The sequence below is a fragment of the Hippocampus guttulatus genome, chromosome 4 (genome assembly GCF_054856545.1).
Source record: "Hippocampus guttulatus isolate MCC_2025c chromosome 4, RoL_Hgut_1.0, whole genome shotgun sequence".
NCBI lineage: Eukaryota > Metazoa > Chordata > Actinopteri > Syngnathiformes > Syngnathidae > Hippocampus > Hippocampus guttulatus.
Genome location: NC_141264.1, coordinates 3,088,231 through 3,110,215, shown reverse-complemented (window position 1 = coordinate 3,110,215; position 21,985 = coordinate 3,088,231). Strand labels below are relative to the sequence as shown.

General features: G+C 44.7%; 2 protein-coding genes across 2 annotated transcripts in view; one reads left to right on the top strand and one right to left on the bottom strand.

Annotated features, from left to right (window-relative positions):
* Window positions 1–4,917: 4,917 nt before the first annotated feature.
* Window positions 4,918–8,153, bottom strand: LOC147205658 (uncharacterized). Its single transcript, XM_086108422.1, has 2 exons — window positions 5,033–8,153; window positions 4,918–4,958 (listed from the first exon to the last, which is right to left on the bottom strand). The coding sequence occupies exons 1-2, from the start codon at window positions 6,843–6,845 to the stop codon at window positions 4,918–4,920; spliced, it is 1,854 nt and encodes a 617-aa protein (XP_085964548.1). The 5' UTR covers window positions 6,846–8,153.
* Window positions 8,154–15,259: 7,106 nt separating this feature from the next.
* lamb1a (laminin, beta 1a) overlaps window positions 15,260–21,985 on the top strand; it is a 73,208-nt gene continuing 66,482 nt past the window's right edge. Inside the window, exons 1-2 of the mRNA XM_086109445.1 lie at window positions 15,260–15,393; window positions 17,701–17,915. Coding sequence (XP_085965571.1) covers window positions 15,330–15,393; window positions 17,701–17,915 — 279 coding nt within the window. The 5' untranslated portion in view covers window positions 15,260–15,329. The remainder of the gene's footprint in view (window positions 15,394–17,700; window positions 17,916–21,985) is intronic.

Here is a 21,985-nt window from a genome sequence, read left to right as displayed (position 1 = left end):
TTTTCTTTAGTCCTCTTGCACTTCAAGGCACGTAGAGCCAACCATAGCAACCAGGTCTCTCCATCTGGGTCTGTTGTGGGCAAGGTGTTGACCTTGTTCCAGGGTCACATTGCAGGCCCCAAGGTCCAGGGCTATTACGTCCAGCCAGCGAGTGCGGGGGGCACCTCTGGGTCGTCTCCATCCAGCTTGCTGGGTGTTGAAGGCCAAGATGGTGCTGGTTGGGTGTTCCTGGGACAGGCGGATGACATGGCCATACCATCGCACTCGCCACATTGCGGCGAGACAGATGGCCATTGGCTGTTTGGTTTTGTCTCTTAGAGCCTGATTTGTGATGTGCTCGGTCCACGAGATACCTTTAATCGTCCTGAGGGCCCTGTAGTCAAAGCCATCAAGCCTGGCCGCAAGAGTGTTGTTCAGTGGCCAGGTTTCTGAGCCATACAGGAGGACGGAGATGACTGAGGCATTGTAGACTCTGAGCTTCGTTGCCCGGGATATGTGCCGGTGGGGCCACAGCGATCTCCACAAGGACTGCATGACAGACGCTGCAAGGGCGCAGCGACGGTCGACCTCTGTTTTGAGGTCTCCATTGTTGGTCACTGTCGAGCCGAGATATTTAAAGGTGGAGACAAAGTGGACAGGGGTGCCATCAAATACAAAAGATGGTCGGTCAGGTCCATCGCCAACATGCATCAATTTTGTCTTGGCCCAACTTATCTTTAGGCCAAGCTTTTTGGACTCCTCATTGAACACCCTTGAGAGCCTCACGAAGCTGATCGGCAGTTTCGCTGAACAGGACGGTGTCATCAGCATACTCGAGGTCCTTTAGAATGCAGTTGGCGAGTGGCACTCCAGGAATCTGCTCACAGACTCTTGACATCAGGTGGTCAATGACGCAGTTAAAGAGCTCTGCAGCGGCAACACATCCCTGCCTTACCCCGCTGTTGATGGGGAATCACTCTGAGTCTTGGCCATTCACACGTACACAGCTTTCCGCACCCTGGTACAGTTGTTTGAAGAGTGTGGTGATCTTGGTTCGGACTCTGAGGGATTTTAAGATGCTCCAGAGAGACCCATGGTCCACTGTCTCAAAAGCAGCCTTAAGGTCAATAAAAGCAATGACTAACGTTTTTGTAATTTCTGAACTCCCGAGACTTTTCTATCAGGAGTCGGAGAGCAGAGATGTGTTCGATGGTGGAACGATTGGTCAAAAATCCGGCTTGTTGTTGGCGGTGTCTGCTTCTGGGTGCAGGTAGAGCTCAGGTGAGTAGAATGCGGTTGAAAAGTTGGAGAATGGAGAGGAGTGTGATTCCTCTATGGTTGCTGCAGGTCAGTTGGTCTACCTTGTGCTTCCAGAAGGGAAGTATGATGCCCCGCCTCCGGTCATCAGACAATGACTCTTTGACCCTGTTGGAGGATGATCAAACAGGGGGAAGTGTGTTGTTGTCGACACGGCGGGATCCCTTGACCGTTCTCCACTTCCCCAGGTCCTCCGCGTGTTCGTTTGATTCGGGCTGAGTTGATGTGCAAAAGTCAGAGGCTGGAAATGGAGAAGTTCTTGCAAGATGTTTTACTGAACGTTCAGGGCACAACACGAATCGATTCGGGCTCCTGTGAGTCTCAGATTTCATCAGGAAGCCCCGAGCAACTACAGTCACACGTACATATAGGCATAGTATGTTAATTATATTAATTAGGGGCGGGCAGTCCTTCCCCTCATGTAAAAATCTGAAACAAAGAAAGTCAAGCAAAGTTCGATTTTGGCATTTTGACAAAGTACAGACCATATCTGTTGGTCCACAAATCTTGAGATTAGGGTTCCTCTTCGAAGGCACTTGACAGCCTTCAGGGACTTTCCCAAGGTGGGAGACGCAAAAGAAAACACTTGGGGGGCTGTTAATCACTCAAGGGGAAATAGGAGCCCAGCTTCACACTACATTCTTTGTTTTAAGTAGCGGATGTTCAGGACAGAGACCTAATAGTCAAAGTCGACCTGTCTATGATACAAAGTTTTAAGCTAAACATATAACATAGGTGATATCTTCAATCCCTCTCTCGGTCTCGAAAGAGTCCGAAAACTTGTTTGAAAAAGCTTTCCCTCTCTCGGACTCGTAAGAGTCCGAAAACCTTAAATGCATCTGAAAACATTATGTAAAGGTGATGTTTCAACAGCAAATACATTGGTGAGATAAATTCAAAACGATATGAAATGTGACAATAATAACGTAAACGTCAAAAACACTAATGTGTAATTCCAGCATGCAAAAATGGCGGTGATCATGAAAACATTGTGCATGCGTCAAATTCAAAAGTTATTTGGTTGTTTCCTATCATATGCAAGCAGATGCCCTCTCTGGTGGAGGCTGAGGAGGAGAGTCTTCCTCCGTATCCCACGGTGGTATAAGTGATAGCTTTGGGAGTGGGGCAGCGTTCGTTCGACGAGAGGGGAGTTTCTCGCCTGGTGGATGCGAGTTGCACAAGCAACAAACCGATCAAATACTTGGCGATCATCGTCGGTGGATACTTTGAGTGTGATGACAATTGTTTTGGGCAGACCACTTGAATTCAGGGCGAGTCGCTGGGAATGCTGTGTGTTTTTTTTTTTTTTCTCAAGATGTGAGCTCAGCTGCTGTTGGATTGCAGTTTTCCTGGGTGGAAGTTGCTCCTGCGTTGTCTGTTGCCGGGTTCAATTTGGAGTCGTCTGGCTCTGTTCGGGATTCGTCGAGCGTTGTTTCGAAGTCGTCAGGCGTTGTAGTCGTCCCAGGCTGGTCTCCCTGGCTGTTGATGTGATGGAAGCTGATCCCTGTGGGGCCTCGAGCTGGTCTGGTAGACGTCAAGTGGAACCACGTGTCTCCCTTTCCTTGCAGGCGAACCGCAGATGAAGTCCTCTCCGTCACCTTGTATGGACCCGTCCACCTGGGTTCCGACCACTTCCTTTTCAGAACCTTTAACCACACAAGTTCACAAACATTCATTAGCGGTGGAGCATCGGCCTGTTTTTCGGTCAGGCTGGAGAACGTAAAGGTCAACTGTCGCAGCCCAGGCGGTCCCTCCACCTGCGATTCCTCCAGTGGAGCTGTTGGTGCCGGAAACGGTCTGTTGGTATGACATTCAAATGGTGTCCACCCTTTGGCTGAATTTAGTGACATCCTTACATTCATTAAGGCAATTGGGAGAGCCTGTACCCAATTTAGCTTAGACGATGCTAATGCTTTTGCTAATTTTTCTTTGATGTTCCTGTTCATTCTTTCAACTTGACCTTGGGACTGTGGGTGGTACACTGAACCAAAAGAGTGTTTTAAACCCAGGGCCCTTTCTACTTCTTGTAGATGTTTGTTTTTGAAATGAGTTCCGTTATCGGACCTGATTTTCTTTGGGAACCCATGAGTCGGAATGTAATGATTGATCAAGTGTTTAGCCACAACGTTCGCTGTTTCCGTTTTGCATGGATAGGCTTCTGGCCATCCTGAAAAAGAATCCACAATTACCAACAAATACCTGTATCCTGACACTGGTTTGATCATGTCAGTGAAATCCATCGAAACCACTTGACCAGGAGCAGTCACGTCCGGATCGTGAGTGCCCTGTGGTGGCTTCGTCGTAGGCATGCTGTTGTACCTGCTACAAACACTACAGTCCTGTAGTTCACTTTTTACAATCGTTCTCATGAAAGGGTGCCACCAGGTGTGGAGTCGTCTCAGTGTTTCATCCACGCCTACATGGCACACTCCATGGGCTTCACTTATCAACTGTTTCAACTGTTTTTGTGGTGGGATGCATCTCCCATCCTTTTTCCATATTCCATTATCACTCTTTGCACCCCCTTTCGACTTCCACACACTCTTTTCTTCTGGACTGGCTTGCTCTTGCCACAACTTGACCGTATGCTCATTCACCTCTTCCCTATCGGTTAATTCATTCTCACTGATCATTAGTTGCAATGTGGGAAGATGATAGCCTGCTGCCTCTTTCGCCGCCTTATCAGCCGAATCATTTCCTTTTGCTACAAAGTCTGAGCGTTTGGAATGTCCTTTGCATTTAATGATGGCCACTGCTTTGGGCAGCATTAAGGCATCTCGCAATGCTAGGATGTCTTGATGATGCTTAATTGGCGTTCCTACAGCAGTCACAAAATCATTTCGTTGCCACTCAGCCAGAGCCGTGTGTATTACCACGTGCACATATGCTGAGTCAGTGTAAATGTTGGCAGTTTTTCCCTGGGCTAGCATTAAAGCTGTTTGAACCGCAATCAGTTCAGCTCTCTGTGCTGATTGGGGACCTGTTAGTCTTTTTGCTACTACCGTCGTGAAGTCGTCATTCGTCATTCGTGTCACAGCGAATCCCGACTGGAGTCCTTTTTCTCCTTTGAAGCAACAGCCATCTGTAAACAGTATCATGTCTGGATTATTCAATGGTGTCTCATACAGTTCTTCTCTGAGCGTGTTTTCGTCCACTATCCGCTGTGTGCAGCAGTGTGGTTTTCCTTCCATCATTCCTTCCGCCATGTTGACGCCTTCGTGCGTAAACAAGATGTGGGGTTGGGTTAGTATTGTCTCGATTTTTCTTTGTCTCCCTCCTGTCATGGTGAATGCCTGGCTTGTGACGTATTGTACAGTGCTGTGTGATGTGCGGATAGTGAGTGGATGATGTAAAACTATGTGCGATGTTTTCTGAACGAGCCGAGCAAGAGCTGAGGCAAAAGCCGCACATAAAGGATGTCGTTGTTCATATATGTCAAGTGGAGTGGATGCATACAAGCAAGTGTATCGTTCACCAACTCCCCCTTTCTGAAAAAGCACAGCAGACACACTGCTTGATTTTTCAGACACATCAAGAAAGAACATTTTGGTGTAGTCTGGAATGGCCAACGAGGCCGCAGAGGAAAGAAACTGTTTCAAGCTGATAAACGATTGGTCTGCATCAGAAGTCCAGGTAAGAGAGTGAGTTAAGTTTTGCATGCCCTGGTCATTAACCATGGCGCGCAAAGGACGTGTGAGTTCAATGAAGTCTGGAACATGGTGTCGAGAATAATTACAAAGTCCCAGGAGGGCAAGCATTTGCTTGACATTGGTGGGTTTGGGATGGTGCAAGATGTCATCCTTGTGTGAAGGTGACATGCCTGTCCCGTGTCTCGAAATGAGCCGCCCAAGGAATGAAACTCGAGGGCGTGCGATCTGAAGTTTGCTCTTCGAGCACTTCAAGCCAATCGTTGCCAAGTGAGCAAGCAGAGATCGTGTGGCTTCAACACACACAGTTTCAGAAGGAGCAGCCAGCAGAATGTCATCAACATATTGGATCAATAGTACTCCGGCTGGGAGAATTAGTGGCGCCAAAAGTTGCTTCAAATAGGCATTGAACAGGCCTGGAGAGAGAACAAAGCCTTGTGGCAGTCGGTTGTACGAATAGCACTCACTATTCCATGTGAATGCGAAATACTCCATCATGGAGTCATCAAGCGGGATGCAAAAGAAAGCATTCGCCAAGTCTATACAAGCGAAATGAGTGTGGGATGGTGCAAGTTGAGATAAGGTAGAATGCGGGTTGGGAACAGGCAAGGTAGGTGTCAAGACAGCAGCATTGATGGCGCGTAGATCGTGAACCATGCGGTATTTTCCGGTATTCTTTTTTTCTACGGGTAGGATGGGAGTGTTATATCGCGAACGCGGAATTTTGCATAGAACACCCGCTTCCAGCAACCCATTTATTGTGTCTGTTATACCGAGACGCCCTGATTCTTTAGTTGGATACTGTGGAATATAAATCGGCTCGGGTTTTATTTGAAAAATGACTGGAGTGACGTCGCATCGTCCCACGTCTGTTGAGTCGGTGGCCCACAAGTGCTGTGGAAGTTGTTCGAGCATGGATGCAGCGAGATCACTATCGGTCATTTCTCTGCCATGATGCCTGTCCAAAAGATTATGTTCAAGAACTGAAAAGGGATAAAATGCATCAGATTGGATCCAGTAGGCATCGAGAGATTTGGAATACAACAAGTTTTCGTGTATTGTTTCATACCAATCAGTCGCCGTTGTACACTCCCTCACGAATGGACCAAGATCCTTGGCTGTGTGTTGTGGAGAAACCATCAGCGAGACATGTGGATGGCAGGGTGGCATATACGGGTCGGACGGATCTGCCATCATGTACCATTTTTGTTGTTCGTCTGTTAGAGAAACCGAAAAGGCTACTCCTGGCTTTCCTACAAACAAATCGCCCATGTTCAATTGCCACGTGTTTCCCTCAACTTCCTTAAATGCTTCACTGTACACTTCATCACTTTTTCTGTCATAGTAGAGTGTGCAATGCATGCAGTCCGACACCATGTCATAAGTGCGAAGGCTGCGAACCCAAGGCGACCATTTCGTCCAGAAACTCTCCGCCTTCCTCCAATCAGTTGAATCTGTGTCCACTCTCGCCCAGTAGATGTCAGCTGTGGCACAGGCAATTGCAGGTGAGGTAACTTGTCCCTCGAATAGCTGTAATAGTTGAGCGTCCGTGTAGACAGATTGAGTAGAGCAGTGGCAGGAGTTCCCATCAGGGAACTCCAAAGTGAGTCCATCAGGGCTGCATTTTATGATCGGGGCCGTCTTGATGAGGAGATCACGACCCAACAGGTTCACTGGACAATTTGGTGCAAAGACAAAAGAGTGCATCAACGTTTGTGAGTAACATTGAGTGCGGACAGGGGTAGTCATGTGCAGGGTGGTTTCCTCTCCCTTGAATCCAACTAATGAGATGCCGCCGGTAGTAAGGGAACTTTCTGGTGGTAAGGTCATGACGGTGGAATGTCGCGCTCCAGTGTCGACCATGAAAGGTAGAGAAGTTCCTCCTACCGTCAAGTTGATCATCGGTTCCTGCAGACCGCGGCTAGTGGATCCAGGGCCCCATCATTGCGAATATTGACCGGCAGTCGGTGGCAGGTATTGTTGGTTTGGTGGTTGAGGAGGGCCAGGTTGCAGAGGTGGCATGACAGTCTGTTGTGGTGGCTCGTTATAGGATTGTTGGTTGTAGTCTCCCCTGCCACGTGACTGTGCGTAGCCTCCTCTGTCGTAGCTCCTTTGTTGTCCTCTGCCTCTGCCCCCCCATCTTTGTCCTTGTGGTCTGGCTCGGCAGTCACGTGCCCAGTGGCCCATTTTGCCACAGTTAAAACATTGTCCTTGGTCACCAGGGGGCGCTCTCCGACCCCTGAATGGTCCCGACTGATACATCATGCACTCAGAAAAGACAGAAGGTGATGAGGTGTTAGCAGCTGGTGGAGTCACGGGCTCCTCCTTTTTCTGCAAGCTTTGGAGCTGCATAATAGTCAATTGGGATTCAACGTTCTTTCGCTTTTCATTTTTTGTTTCGTTATCTTTACTATGTCTCCGTAGATGGTGCTTCAGGTGAGACAGCCAGCGAGCGTGGTCAGCGCCAGGGAGATCAGGGTTTGATTCCATGGACTGGACTACGGATTTGGGAACCCCTTTTAGCACAGCCGCCCGAAATACTTGGGAATAAAGAGAGGAGTCAGTGGGTTGATGACCTGTTTTTAGCGCAAAATCGACTTGAGCGCGATCAATAAATACTGCTGCATCCTCATCTGACTTTGGGGCAAACATCAAGTCAGAGATAACGACCTCGGGTATGGGGAACAAAGCATCTAATGCTGTCAGTATTTTCATAAACTGTGTGCTAGTAAGTGCGATGTTGTCCATAATGTCTGTAAGTCCCGATTGTTTCAAAAGAGTCTCTAACTGAGACAGCGGGCACGATTGCGTCATCAATGCTCTTACGTCACCTGCTGTGAGAATTTGACCTGTCGTGGCGCGCTGGACGGCTTTCAGCCAGCTCTCTCCACCATTCTGCATGGGAGGAAGTTTCTGCAACATCAGACTGAGGTCAGAAGGGGTGAATGGTTTATAATACATTGCTTGACATCCCGACACAGGGTCCACCTGGATATCATGGGAGCTTGGAAAGCAATCCCTCCCATAGAACGAGTGTACATGCCTCGCGGGCTCTGTGAAGCATCTGCATGTACTGAGGTGTCGATTTCAGTGTGTCGCGATGTACTCAGTGGTGAGTCTGGATGTGTATCTTTAAGGCTCTGTAACTCGCTTTTCATGTCAGTCATCTCCTTCTGCAGCTGGGACATGTATAGGTGTGTATTCACAGTCGCCATATCCTGTCGTCGTTCCCCCTCCTCTATCTCCTTCTGTCTCTCTTCAAAAATAACATCTCGAGCCTCACGGCTGCGTCTCATCTCTTCCTCTTCCTGTCTGTGTGCTTTCTCCTCTGCTTCTTTTAAGAGTGCGAGTAGCTTGTCACTAACATTCCTCGGCACTTCCTGATGTCTTGTCAACAAACTTTTAAATTTTATAGCTCTGTCTAGCAATTGTCGCGGCTCACGCCTGTATTTCATTAGTTCGTCAAATTCTTTTTGTATCATGTCGATTGAAGCAGTGACTCCTGCAGCCAGCGAGTCCGCAGCTGTCTGTCTGGTCGGATCAGAAGGTGGTCGACCCGCAGCGCCAACTCCATCCCAGTCCACTTGTAGGCTGCCTCCATAAACTGACAAAATAGGACAAACTGGTACAGATGTATCTTTAAGCATTTGTTTTACGTTTGCATAAGGTGAGTCGGTGAAAGGGTTAATAGGCACACTTTGTCGCCCCACGGCAGACTCACAATAGGATGGCGGCGCAGAGGGCAGCTGCTTGACTCCCACACTTTCTGTCTGAGATTCTTTTCTTGACTGTTTTACAGCATAGCCCATTGCCAACAGTCTGGCATTTTTTGTCCATTTTTCAACTTTCTTTAGACTTCCTCTCACCTTCCTGCCTCTCGGAGACAACTTGTTTGTTCTTTTCACATCTTCCTCCAATTTTTCCTTTTTATTCAAACATGCTTTTTCTACTTCTTTCATCAGAGTCACCAAGCACGCAGCCGAAGACATCGGCGGGAACCAGCCCTTGTCACAACATTCTCTCACCCACTCTCTCAGTTCATCCCTTTTTTCTTCCCTACTTTTCTCTGGCAAAGCGCCCACACACACACTACATGCACTTCTCACTTGATCACTCAGCAGCACACTACGGCCATGGTTTGGAATAACACGGGTATCGAACCACTCCAACTCCCTATCGAATTCCCCATCCATCTTTATACTTTAACAACACAAAACAAATTACAAACAAGGACACGACACACAGATTACAAATAAAGACACGACACACAGATTACAAACAAAGACACGACACACAGATTACAAACTCCTCTTCTCCCCTCCTCTTTTTATTTTATTAGCGGCCTTATTTATTTAATTAACGTCACACAAATGGAGGTCAATTCTTTCCCTATCAATCTCGCCCTACCTTATGCTGTAAATTGAAATGTGTGACTCCCTTTATTCTTTTTCCCGGGAACCCCTTTTATTCGCGAACTGCAGTATTTAATATCCGTGAACTTCGTTGTCCACAAACTTCTGACTCACGAACCTCTTTATTCGCGAACCTCTTTATTCGCGAACCTCTTTATCCGCGAACCTCTTTATTCGCGAACCTCTTTATTCGCGAACCTCTTTACAAGTGAATTCTCCTGTATTCTCTTTATGATCTTATTAAATTTGAGGAATTCCTGTTTCTAAAATTCTTGACAGAACGAAACAACCCCGCCTAAAATAAGATCAGTCTTAAAATCAACTCGTCTTCCTCGAGGAATTCTAGTCTCTAGGATTCTTAACAGAACGAGACAACCTCCCTGAAGATGAGTTTTTCCTTTCCCTTTTTCCTTATTCTCTTGTACTTCACTTGTATTTGTCTTAAAATCAACTCGTCTTCCTCGAGGAATTCTAGTCTCTAGGATTCTTAACAGAACGAGACAACCTCCCTGAAGACGAGTTTTTTTCCTTTCCCTTTTTCCTTATTCACTTGTATTTCTCTTATTCTCTTGTACTTCTCTTCTTTACCGGTTATTTTAGGCCTTTGGTTTAAGCCGCAAAACGAGGAATTATTACTCCTATAACTCGATAATTCAAGCGGAGTACACCCAGTAATACGTTTAAACCGGTTTAAAACGTAAAACGAGGAATTATTATTTCTAGAACTCAGAATTAGAGCGAAATACACCTAGTAATACGTTTAAACTGGGTTTCTCAATTACCAGCCCCAAACTAATTTGGTCTCAAATCAAACGTGAATCATCACATCATATCAGTCAACAGGGCAGAAAATCAATCGAGAGGATAAATGTCCCCTTACCTTATCAATTATGGCGCGCCGAAATTCTGCCTGTTGACCGACAATCAGCTCGAATCACGTCGGGGTCACCAATTGTTGGAGGATGATCAAACAGGGGGAAGTGTGTTGTTGTCGACACGGCGGGATCCCTTGACCGTTCTCCACTTCCCCAGGTCCTCCGCGTGTTCGTTTGATTCGGGCTGAGTTGATGTGCAAAAGTCAGAGGCTGGAAATGGAGAAGTTCTTGCAAGATGTTTTACTGAACGTTCAGGGCACAACACGAATCGATTCGGGCTCCTGTGAGTCTCAGATTTCATCAGGAAGCCCCGAGCAACTACAGTCACACGTACATATAGGCATAGTATGTTAATTATATTAATTAGGGGCGGGCAGTCCTTCCCCTCATGTAAAAATCTGAAACAAAGAAAGTCAAGCAAAGTTCGATTTTGGCATTTTGACAAAGTACAGACCATATCTGTTGGTCCACAAATCTTGAGATTAGGGTTCCTCTTCGAAGGCACTTGACAGCCTTCAGGGACTTTCCCAAGGTGGGAGACGCAAAAGAAAACACTTGGGGGGCTGTTAATCACTCAAGGGGAAATAGGAGCCCAGCTTCACACTACATTCTTTGTTTTAAGTAGCGGATGTTCAGGACAGAGACCTAATAGTCAAAGTCGACCTGTCTATGATACAAAGTTTTAAGCTAAACATATAACATAGGTGATATCTTCAACCCACACATGGTTGATGAGCTGTGTGAGCCACAGGATGATGTGGTCGCCACCAGCATTCAGCATCTCTGCTGTGAATGCACATCGACCTGGCGCTTTCCCATTTTTGAGCTTTGTCATGGCTGCTTTGACTTCAGCTAGCGATACAGGGGTGATGGGACAGTCCGGATTAGTGGTGAAGTGTATGGTGAGGGTTGGGTCTTCGGGGACAGGAGGATGATTTAGGAGCTCACTAAATTGGTCCTTCCAACGACTGATGCACTCGGTTTCGGTTGATAGAATGTTGCCAGCCCTGTCCTTGACTAAGTAACAGTGCTGGCGGGGGCCGGCTTTCCCTTTGCGGAGGAGGTTGAAGAGCTGCCGCAGATTGTTGTTTTGGGAAGCTGCCTCCATGGCTGATGCCTGATTGCTCCAGAAGTTTTCTCTGTTATGTTGAAGGGAGATGTTCCCTTGGGTGTTAAGGAGCCGATACAGAGCCATGTCCCCGCGCAAGCGAGCATCTCGTCTTCTGTCAATGATGTCCAGGATATCCTGGGCTTCTTCGGAGTAGGTCTTGTTCGCCCAATGGTCTCTATGGAAGCCTCGATTACATCAGCTTTAAATTGCTGGTCGCTGGTCAGTGTGTTGAATCGGTTGGTGATGGGGCATCTGAATGATTCCATGATGGCCGGGTCTTGTAGGCGAGAGGAGTCCAGCCTGGGGGAGGCAGTTTTTGGTGCCCCTGCCTTGAACTTAAGTTGCATGTCTGCTATCAGCAGGAGGTGATCTGTATTGCCAAGTTGTGCACCTCTGCAGACACGGCAGTTGATGATTGATTTTTTCCATCGTCAGGAAACAAGGATGTGGTCGATTGCTTTCTTTGTTTTTCCATCGGGGCTGTACCAGATCCAGTGATGGATCCGCTTAAGGGGAAATCATGTGTCGGCAATGCAGAGGTTGGTGGCTCTGCATGGATTGTATAGTCGCTGGCCGTTATCGTTGGTGGTGTTGTCGATGAAAACTGGACCTGTTACAGCCGGGAGGGTGTGGTTTTGGGTGGAGATTGTGGCGTTGGCATCGGTGAGGAGAATGACGATGTCATGGGTGGGGGCTGCCTGGATGACATCTTTTAGCTGGTTGTAAAAATTGTCCTTTGTCTCATCTGAGGTTATGTCTGTTGGGCTATAGGTGACAATATTTTCCCATGTTGGTGGAGGAGACGGGCGGAAAGCAGTCTGTCGCTGACTGGCTTCTAGCTGATGATGGACTTCCTCCGGTACCGTGGAATAGCTAGGGCTACACCGTGGAGGACTCTCCCATCATTCAGGCCACTCCACAGAAAAAGATGGTCGCCGGCGGTGGTTTCTCCGGTTCCGGTCTGGTGGGGGTGGATTCGTGGACACTCATAATTTGCATGTTCAGCTGTCTCCTCTCCCATTCCACACTTCCTACAGATGGTGTTAACCACCCGGTTTATCTTGGTGAGCCAATATTTCAGGTCCGGGTGGTGACCGCTGCGTAGACGGCTCAGTGTGACCTGCTCTCTTCTGCTCAGCGCCATCTCTGCAACTCTGTTGAGTTTGCTGCCCCCGTTGCCGTAGGCTCGTTGTGTTCGGTCGTGGGTTGCTGGCAGGAGCAGTTCTGGTTTGGTCGTCGGCCGTCTGTCCCCGAGGATGGATCTCCAAGTTTGTCGAGCCTTCTGCCTCCAGGTGGGCTTTTTGGTTCTTTGTCGGACCTCTGACTCGGCCGTTTCCAATCGTGGGTTCCCAGCGTAGTGATTTCTTATATGCTATTGCACTGAGTTGTACGCTTCTGGTTGCAACAGTCGGCAGGTTGGCTTCCGCCAAGATCGCCTCAGCAGGGGTTGTCTTCACTTGCCCCATGATTGCTCGGCCCGTGAATCTCTGGCAGGTCTCAAGTCTGTTGACCATCAAATGCGAGGCCCAAGGTAGCCACGCTGCTGCTGCATACTCCAACACAGACCTCCCAGTGGCAATGCATGTAGACTTCAGGGTCTGCTTGTCATACCCCAAGTCGGTTGACGGCAAAGCTCTCAGAGCCCCCGCCATCTTTGCACCGACGAGAGCTGCATGGGTGGAGAAGGTTAAATGTCTATCATACGTGACCCCTAGGAACTTGGGGGTGGCATTGTAGCAGATTGGGAGGTCATTCAGCGAGAGCACTGGACGCATTAGCTTCTTGTGTGTTTGTGGTGAAGAACGAACATTCCGACTTCTGGACCAAAATCTCAATTTCCACCATCTGCTCCAATCTCCCAACCTGTCGAGCACCTGCTGCCTCTTCTGCTGAGCTGCTTGGAGACTGCCGTCTTGGACCCAGGCAGCAACATTGTTTGCAAACAGGCTAACATGATGGTGTTGGATATAGGTGGGGAGGTCGTTCATGTAGTACAGGAACAGTAGCGGCGATAGGACCGACCCCTGTGGAACGCCTTGCTTCAGCGTGACCGTCTTACTCCTCTCACCGTCGTAGGTTACCCAAGTGAGTCGGTTTGACAGCCAATATTGGATCCACCACACCATCATGGTAGGGACGCTTTGGTGTAGTTTGAGGATCAGGGCGTCTCGCCATAACTTGTCATAGGCTCTAGAGTAGTCAACAAGGGCTAGCAAGGTCCTTAGCATTGGCTTACTCTGAAAACCGTCACTGATTGACTGTGATAGGCGAAGTAATTGGTACTCTGTGCTGCGTCCTGCTTGGAAACCGGCTTGTTGCTCATTCAGCATCCTCCCCTTCTGCGAGGAAGCGCAGTCGGTTGGCGACTAGTCTTTCCATCACCTTTCCCACTAACCGAGGTTCGTGAGAGCGGTCTGAAGCTGTTGAGTTTCTGTTGGTCCTTCCCAGCTTTGGGCACAGGTCGGATGTCTGCCACCCACCTACATCTGGGGCATGACCATTGATGACCAAGACAGGTTGAACATCTTTTGCAGGAACACAGGATTGTAATGGGACTTCTTTGCCATGTTTTTGAAATATATGGTTTTCAGGTGCTTGTGTATGTGACCAGGGTTGTGCCAGACACAGCAAAACATATGATCCGACTAAACCTCTTAACTAATGTACTGTTAAGAGCCCCGCGATCGTGATGATTCTAGTGCGGTGGTCATTCTCAACAGCAAAGCTCTCCAATAATCAGTCAAAAATGCCCCCCGTTGCTCCTAAATTCTTTTTATTTTTGGATTAATTTCATGTGGCAACAGTGTCACCAAAATAAAGCCAATCATAGAATGAATGAATGAATTGTGTTGACCTTGTAACAGGGTAGTCTGTGCTGAACATTATTTAGTGCTCAAAGCTTTATCGTATTGTTGATCTCTGTGTTCCTGATGTTAGCTTGCAAACAGATAAGTTGCTCTCCTCCCAAAGATTCACTGTGCAGGCCACTACAGGTTGAGAGTCATTATAATTACCTACTACACAGAGAGGCAGCGGATACTGAATGAGTCTTCAAATGTTCAGGTGGGGGGTCACATTCTCAAACATCCCCCACCCAGACAGACACTTTTTCCTTTGTTCTCACAGGTGAGATTACTGAGCTTTGACTGTGGGGTTGGGAGTTGAGGCATTGAGGAATGTGGGGGGTGTTCTGAACTGAGTTGTAAACTAAACAGCACTGAAAAACAACGTAAAAAAGTGATTCCAAAGGGGGTGAAAATGTACAAATATCCTTGATCAATTTCAGTTTCAACAATGCAGCAATCAACATGAGTGGCAAGCAACAAGAAAATGTTACATCAATAAAGACAGATTGAAAATATTTGCATTATCGTGACTTGGAATTGAGTTGTAGTTATTTAGTCATTAGAGTGTGTGGGTGTTAATGTGTGCGCGCGTGTGTGTGTGCGCGCGCGCGCGTGTGTGTGTGCGTGTGTGTGTGTTTTCTAACGTGACAAAAGTAAACTGATCTCAAACTTAGACAACTGTTAAAATGTGTTAGTAAGTTGAAGTGGAAGCTAAAATGCACGCCCAACACAATTTACTGTATTCTAAAAGATGAGGGAGAGGAGTCACTCTCTTCAAAGCAATGGTAAAGTGAACATGATTGACGGAGAAATACTAACACGATGTCATCACAAGGGTAACGTTTGAAAATAGTAGCTATTTATGTACTGTATTGTAATGGCACATTGTGAGGATCTCAGAATTGCTTATCATCTGACTGTTTTTGAAAAATCTTTTTGATTTTGAAAATAGTCGTATAGTCAAAGTGTATATCAGAACCTTGCCAGGGGCACGAATTTACACGAATTACTTGTCTACGTAATTTATTCTGAAAGTCTGGCGGATGCTCGTTTGTCTGAATAATGTCGTGTACTTTCATATAGGCGGGAGGGGGTGATGTGTGGGAGTTCAGGTCTGCTCGGGCTCAGGAGGTTGAAAGTTAATGTTGAGTCTTCTCATCCGTGTGAGGACGAAGATGCTACGTGGTCAACTCATGCTGCTTCTTGGTGAGAAAGCTTTTAGTATACTTTTTAGTTTCAAGGAAACCAGCCGCTCTAAAATGGGGTTCCTTCACACGCAATACGACGTAAATGCATTGCTGCTTTTAACCTTCTCTGTATAGAAACTGATGGCACAGGGACGTTTTTAAAACTTCCTCTCGACTTGGATTTCATTTACCGAGAAGGTTGTTGACATTAAAATGTATGTAAAATGACAAAAGATTTTATACAAACCAAAGCCAAAAATATATATATATCAGGAGACTACAGAATTTGAAATGTCTCCCAACTTAATTTTGTTAACAGATCACTGAATATCAAATGAAGTTCATGTGATTCAATCATGTCAGTCCAGTTAATGACTTTTTGATAAATAAAAAGAATCAAACCTCTGTGGTTTGAATTATGGCACTCAAAATTGTCCCAAGGTGTGATTATGATCGTGAATGTTCATTCATCTATGTGTGCCCTGCTATTGGCTGGCAACCAGTTCAGGGCTTACCCCACTCACTGCCCGATGATGGCTGGGATGGGCTCCAGCAGGCCCGCGCGACCCTTGTGAGGAAAAAGCGGATAGCAAATGGATGGATGGATAAATTATGTCAGTAAAAGCTTACGATTAAATTCCTCAGTTTTAAATAGGGCTGCAATTAATTCCTTTTAATACTCGTTGAATCTTTTGATTATTTTGTGAATTAATTCCCTTTTTTTTAATGACCATCTCTTATTTAAAAACAGAACAATATTTCAAAGTGTAAACGGATTACGATGCAGTTAATGGTTTGGTTTTGAAACAGGAAATAGGCAAACATGTTGATCATTTTTTCCAAAACCAAAGCAGATGTTTGCAAATTTCTTGTTTTTATTCAAAATGAAGAAAGAGTCTGATTTCCTGGAGGATGTATACTGGTCAAATTTGAATATTTACTGTGAAGAGGCTGAAATTCAGTGTTTTCAGATGAATTTGAACAAGGTCTCAAAATGATTATGATGAAAAAAAATTATTAATTTGATAATTTTTTAGTTGGTGATTAATCATACTTCTAGTTTAAAAGGTTAATGTGAACACATTATACACAAGAGCAAGTTGATGTGTTTTTTCCAGGGCAGCTATCAAGAGCTGATATTTATTTTCACTAAAAAGGAAATATATTTATTTTTATATATATGTGTGTGTGTATATATATATATAATCTTGAAGCATATCGTTGTTGTCCTGTGAAAAAACATTTGTCATTTTTCAAAATTGTCATCATTAAAGTAAAAATGTTTAAAAATGGCAAAAAATTGTGTGTTTTTCACAGGACACTGACGATATATTTATTTTCAGTTTTGCAAAATGGCTGCAGTCAAGACATAATAGAGTGTATACAGCTTACATAATTTGTGTTTTACATCACTGAACCATATTTACAATTCCATAATCGCTGGCGTCGGGTCGAAACCCCATGAGTCACCATTTGGTAAAACCATGCAATTGGTCAGTCAACAAGCGTGGGTATTCTTCGAAATTATCAACCAATCTGAAATGTTGAAAATGTTTTGCTCTCTTTGAAGATGCGATATTTATAGTTGAACAAAGTTTTGGGGTCACCTGAAAGGTGACTATTTGGGAGGTACAAGGTTTCGGCCCAAAGCAAAGGATATGTACCATGGATGAAATAGTGTGATAGTGATTCTGTGAGCGGCACGCAAAGCTCACCGCCAGCGCTCATTCATTCTGACTGGAGAGCACTGTCATTCATTTGGCCACCTCTCCGAGTCAATGGCTCGTTGTCCTCACTCTGCGGCGTCTGAAGCCCTCCGACAGCCACCCAAAGCCACCATCCCTGAGGTCGGGACCACTATCGATCGAGCCAGGGGGAGTGGTGAGTCTCTGCTCTGCTGTTGGAGACCGATCATTCAGGTGAACGGCACCCGGCTAGCAAGCAACGCGTGCGCTCGCAATTTTTGATTTTTATTTTTTATGATTAATCATCAAAAATGCATTCACTCGTACATATGAAATTGTAAATATGGTTCAATGTTGTTGTCAAACACTCTTATATTAATTATATACTGTATACGGTATGCTGCATCGTTGTTGGACAGTCAATATACAGTGACGACACAGCCCTGCTCGGCCCCAGAAGGACTGCACTTTTGAACCACATCCGAGATGGTCCTGAAAAGCTGTTTCATTGGAATTTGGCCCCGAAAAAGTCAAATGGAGACGATATGGAATCTGGCTCATGGCAAAGCACCTCAAGTGTGTGTTTATTTTATTTATTTATTTTTTGACTGACCAATCTTTGGTTGGGCTACTGTTCTTAGGTCTGTTGGTGTTCACCTTGGCCCAGCAAGTTAGGCCTGTGGTTGGCCAAGACCAGGATCACTTCAGCGTACCGGAGCTCAGTGATGTCTGCACTGAGGGCAGCTGTTACCCAGCAACGGGAGATCTTCTGATTGGTCGAGCGCACCAGCTTTCATCCACCTCCACCTGTGGACTAACTCGTCCTGAACCCTTCTGCATTGTCAGTCATCTGCAGGTAATAAAATGGTTAGATCAGGGATCACCGATGTGGTGCCCTGGGCACCAGGTAGCCCCCAGGCACCATCTGAGTAGCCCGCGGGCTTGTTCTAAGACCAGCTCACCAGTGATGGGACGTTGGGATTTTCTAGGAATGTTCTCGAGTGATCATTTGAAATTATAAACATTGGCAAAGATTTCTAGAAACAAAGTGTTTACACATTGACATTTTTCTGTTTCCAAATGATTGTGAGAAATCATTAACATGATCAGTGTCTTCATTTAAAGAAATCATTAAATGACAACATACAATAGCAGCATTATCCAAAGCAACCTATGAAAATTTGTTGTTTCACAAGTATGTATCAAACTGGTAGGCCTTTGCAGTAATCAGTACCCAAGAAGTAGCTCTCAGTTTTAAAAAGGTGGGTGACCCCTGATTTAGAGAATAGCTATAAATCACGTAGTATGAATCCCGATTTTAACTTGGCAAGGTGAATCAATTTCAGACTGTTTGTCTTCAGTGTTATTTTGACAGTTCCTGCTATTCAGTAGGCCATGTCATAGTTAAGACACAGAATAAAAGACATCAGAATGTACACCAGCTGTCTTCTAACTCAAAGACAAATAAATATACAAACAAACTTCAAGCTTCAACATCTCAATTTAGACAACAGAATATTTTAGACAGACCACAACAGCTTTTTACACTGACCCGAACAAATGTTGCACATTGCTGCACTTGAACCGATGTGATTTAGATGACCTGACAACATCAGCATCTATTATGATGTATACAATACACGAGTGGTTCCAAACCTTTTTGGGCTCGTTTAGCCCCGAACCTTTTTGTCATACTATGAGTACCCCCTCACTCATACTGTACGTATTGATGCTTCTCCGAAAATAGGATGGAACACAGCAGATTTTTAAATGAAAATGATTTTACTCTGTAAACTTAATTTGAACATTTCAGTCCTCGGCATTGTCTTCTTTTTAACTCAAATTAAACATAAACATCAACATGTTGCTTTGAAAAGAAATAATATAAAGCCCAAAAATATCAATTAAAAAAAAGAATAAACCCGCCCGGTCTGGGAAATAAATTATTAAAGGTTTCCTCGTACCCTCTGCAATGTGCTCATGTGCCCCTGGTTGGGAAACACTGCAATCAACATAGAGTGGATATAAAATACACAGTGGTACCTCTACTTACGAAATTAATTGGTTCTGGAAGAAATTTCTTCACTAGAAAATGTAAGGTTGTAAGTAGAGACGTGTTTACCATGTAAATGCCCTAATTCGTTCCAAGCACCCCAAAAATCTGACTTAAATGTTTCCGAAAGCATAAAAATGCATCAAAATATGTACTAAATAAATAAATAAATACATACATACATGTTGCAATTACATTATTGCACTGTAAATGAGAGTCGTGCATAATGTAAAAAAAACAAAGAATAAAGAATAAAAATTATGATCATTTAACTTTTAACTGCGTCCTCATCATTTTTTGCCCTCTTTTGTCCATGTTCTCTCAGAAGTGTTTTTTTCCTGGCGTTTTGTAAAGAACCGATCCAAGGACATTTGCCTTTGTCGGCTTTTAACAATCCTTCGAAAATGTCCAAGGCAAACATCAGCATAGTGAGCGATCGCCCGACTGGTGAACACTTTTTCTGGGTGATTCACATTTATGTAAAACTATCGGATCCCCTCATGGCCCGACAGGCGAATGACGAGGACGCTGCATAGACACAGATCTATCTATCTCTTGATCTATCAATCGACAGTCATCGACCCATACGGTAAAAGTCCCTCTTAGACAAGGGATGCCAGGATGATGTTAGGTAATATCCAATGGCAGAGCAGCTATAAGTATGTTGCGTTCAGGAAACTCGGAGTTACGAGTAACAGCCCATACTGTATTTTTACCTTTAGTATCTTGAAATTTCTTTCATAACAAAAGGCAATATTTTCCTGTTGAGACGTTTGGTAACTTGAACATTTTGTATGAAGAGATGTTCATAGGTAGAGGTACCACTGTATATATAATCTCAAAACCTTTTCACACCTGTAATGTACAACTCAAGTGATTATCTTCCTCTTTTCGAAAGGGGAAGTTAAGAAAAAAATTGGATAGTGTGTTTGCACAAGTGTGGACACCCTCTTATCACTGAGAAATGAGGCACAAAATCTCTGAAGCACTTGTCAGGAAATGCGTTTTGGGCCGAGGAAACCAAAGGGTGAACTTTTTAGCCGTAGCTCCCAAAGATCTGTTTGGCATTCGACAACACCGCTTATTATCAAAACAACACTATATTTGCAGTGAAGCATGGCAGTGTTATGGTCATGTGCTGACCCCCACTTTTCACATGAGTTTGAATGGGAATGGTAAATTCTAAACATTTCCCCTCTGAACAAATATTTTAAAACATTTTTAAATCATTGATGTTGTTCATTTGGTCTTCTTGACAGTTTTGTTGTAGCTTGTACCTGTGATGCTTACTGACGCTGTTCTTGTGATATTTAAATGCTCAATGGTGACGGGTCGCATACGTAACACATCCTGGAAACATCACACCCCGAACATGCCATGCCAGCTTCGATTGGCTTTTACAGATGTATTGTTTCTCCGGCTGTGAGGAGGAACTGTGGTGGAGTGTCATGTCACCCCTCACCCCAAGACAGGATTTAGCCATCTTGAGTACTGGCTGTGTAAGGCAGGCTGATGTTAACATACCGCAATGTAACTAAGTTTCTCTCTGTTCACTTTCCTTTTATTTGGATCTCCCCAATCCAAATTTGATTTGTGTTAAAATAACACAAAGACAAATCAAAGGGTGGGACTCCATAGAGCTTGACAAGTGAAATAACAAAAACAAAAGGAAATAGCTGGAATAAATAAAATATTACAATAAAAAGGCAGACATTAATTGAAAAGAAAAAACATTTTTTTGTTGCCTTAATTTAAATCAGATTCATTAATTGCTCTGTCCAGCAACTGCCTCTATCATTTTTTTAACGTAGTACTATCAGAAAATGTAAACATTTCCTTAATTTCCTTAAGAACAATACCTTTTCAATAATTTACTGGACTACAATAAAAACCATCCATCTTTATTTATATATACTGTAATACACAGTACATTTTACAGCTTTCTTACATTCAACATCTTTATTCTCCAAAGCATCTAGCAAAGTAGACTTGCTAGATGTGCTTTTTTAGAAGGGCCCCCTTCAACTGATGGAATGGAATGTTTGTCAGAAAATAAACTCCCTGTTGTGTATTACTTTGTGTGTGGCTCTGGGGGGGTGGGGGTTAGAGTCTGCAGCACATCCTGTGTTGACCATAAAACCCCTCGCCAACATACAGACACAGTGACACACACACACACACACGCACCCCATACAGAGGTGCTGATATAACTGGAGACAGATGTTTGTCCAGCTGCTCTGGGACACTCTGTGAGCGGAGTTCTCTCACTGAAAGTAATCCATTGCTCGCTGACAATGCTCGGGTATCTGAAACAAGCGTCCGCCTGTCTTCACCTATTTGCCAGCATTAGTCAGTGTAGAAAAGTGAATCAGTTCAAGGAAGGAAAATGCTTCAAATGAATTACATTGTTTCATTATAACCCAAACATTTAATTGGGCTATTATTTATTTTTTTTTTTTTGGTTTGACATAAGATTTTCGTGGCTTCATCTTGACAAACATAAAAAATGATATACAGCACCGGTAGTTCCATCCAGACTTGAATTGTCATCAAATTGTGTGACGATGGAAAAATGTGTAATGTGTTTTCCGGCACATATTAAGGATACAGTTACTGCTGTGCGATATTAAGATAAATATAAATATTGTAATAGGGCTGGGTGACATGATGACAGGAAAAAGACGACGATCTGCTGGGAGTATATTTACTAAATAAAACATGGCGGAAATATGTGTGACAACAGGCAATAAGACTCGACCTTTCCCTACTCCGCTCTCGATCTTAGTACAGAAATAATTTACATCAGTTTTGATCTTTTTTGTCAAACACAAAAACATAGCATTTTTTTTTTTAAATGTTCGCCGTCACACCAC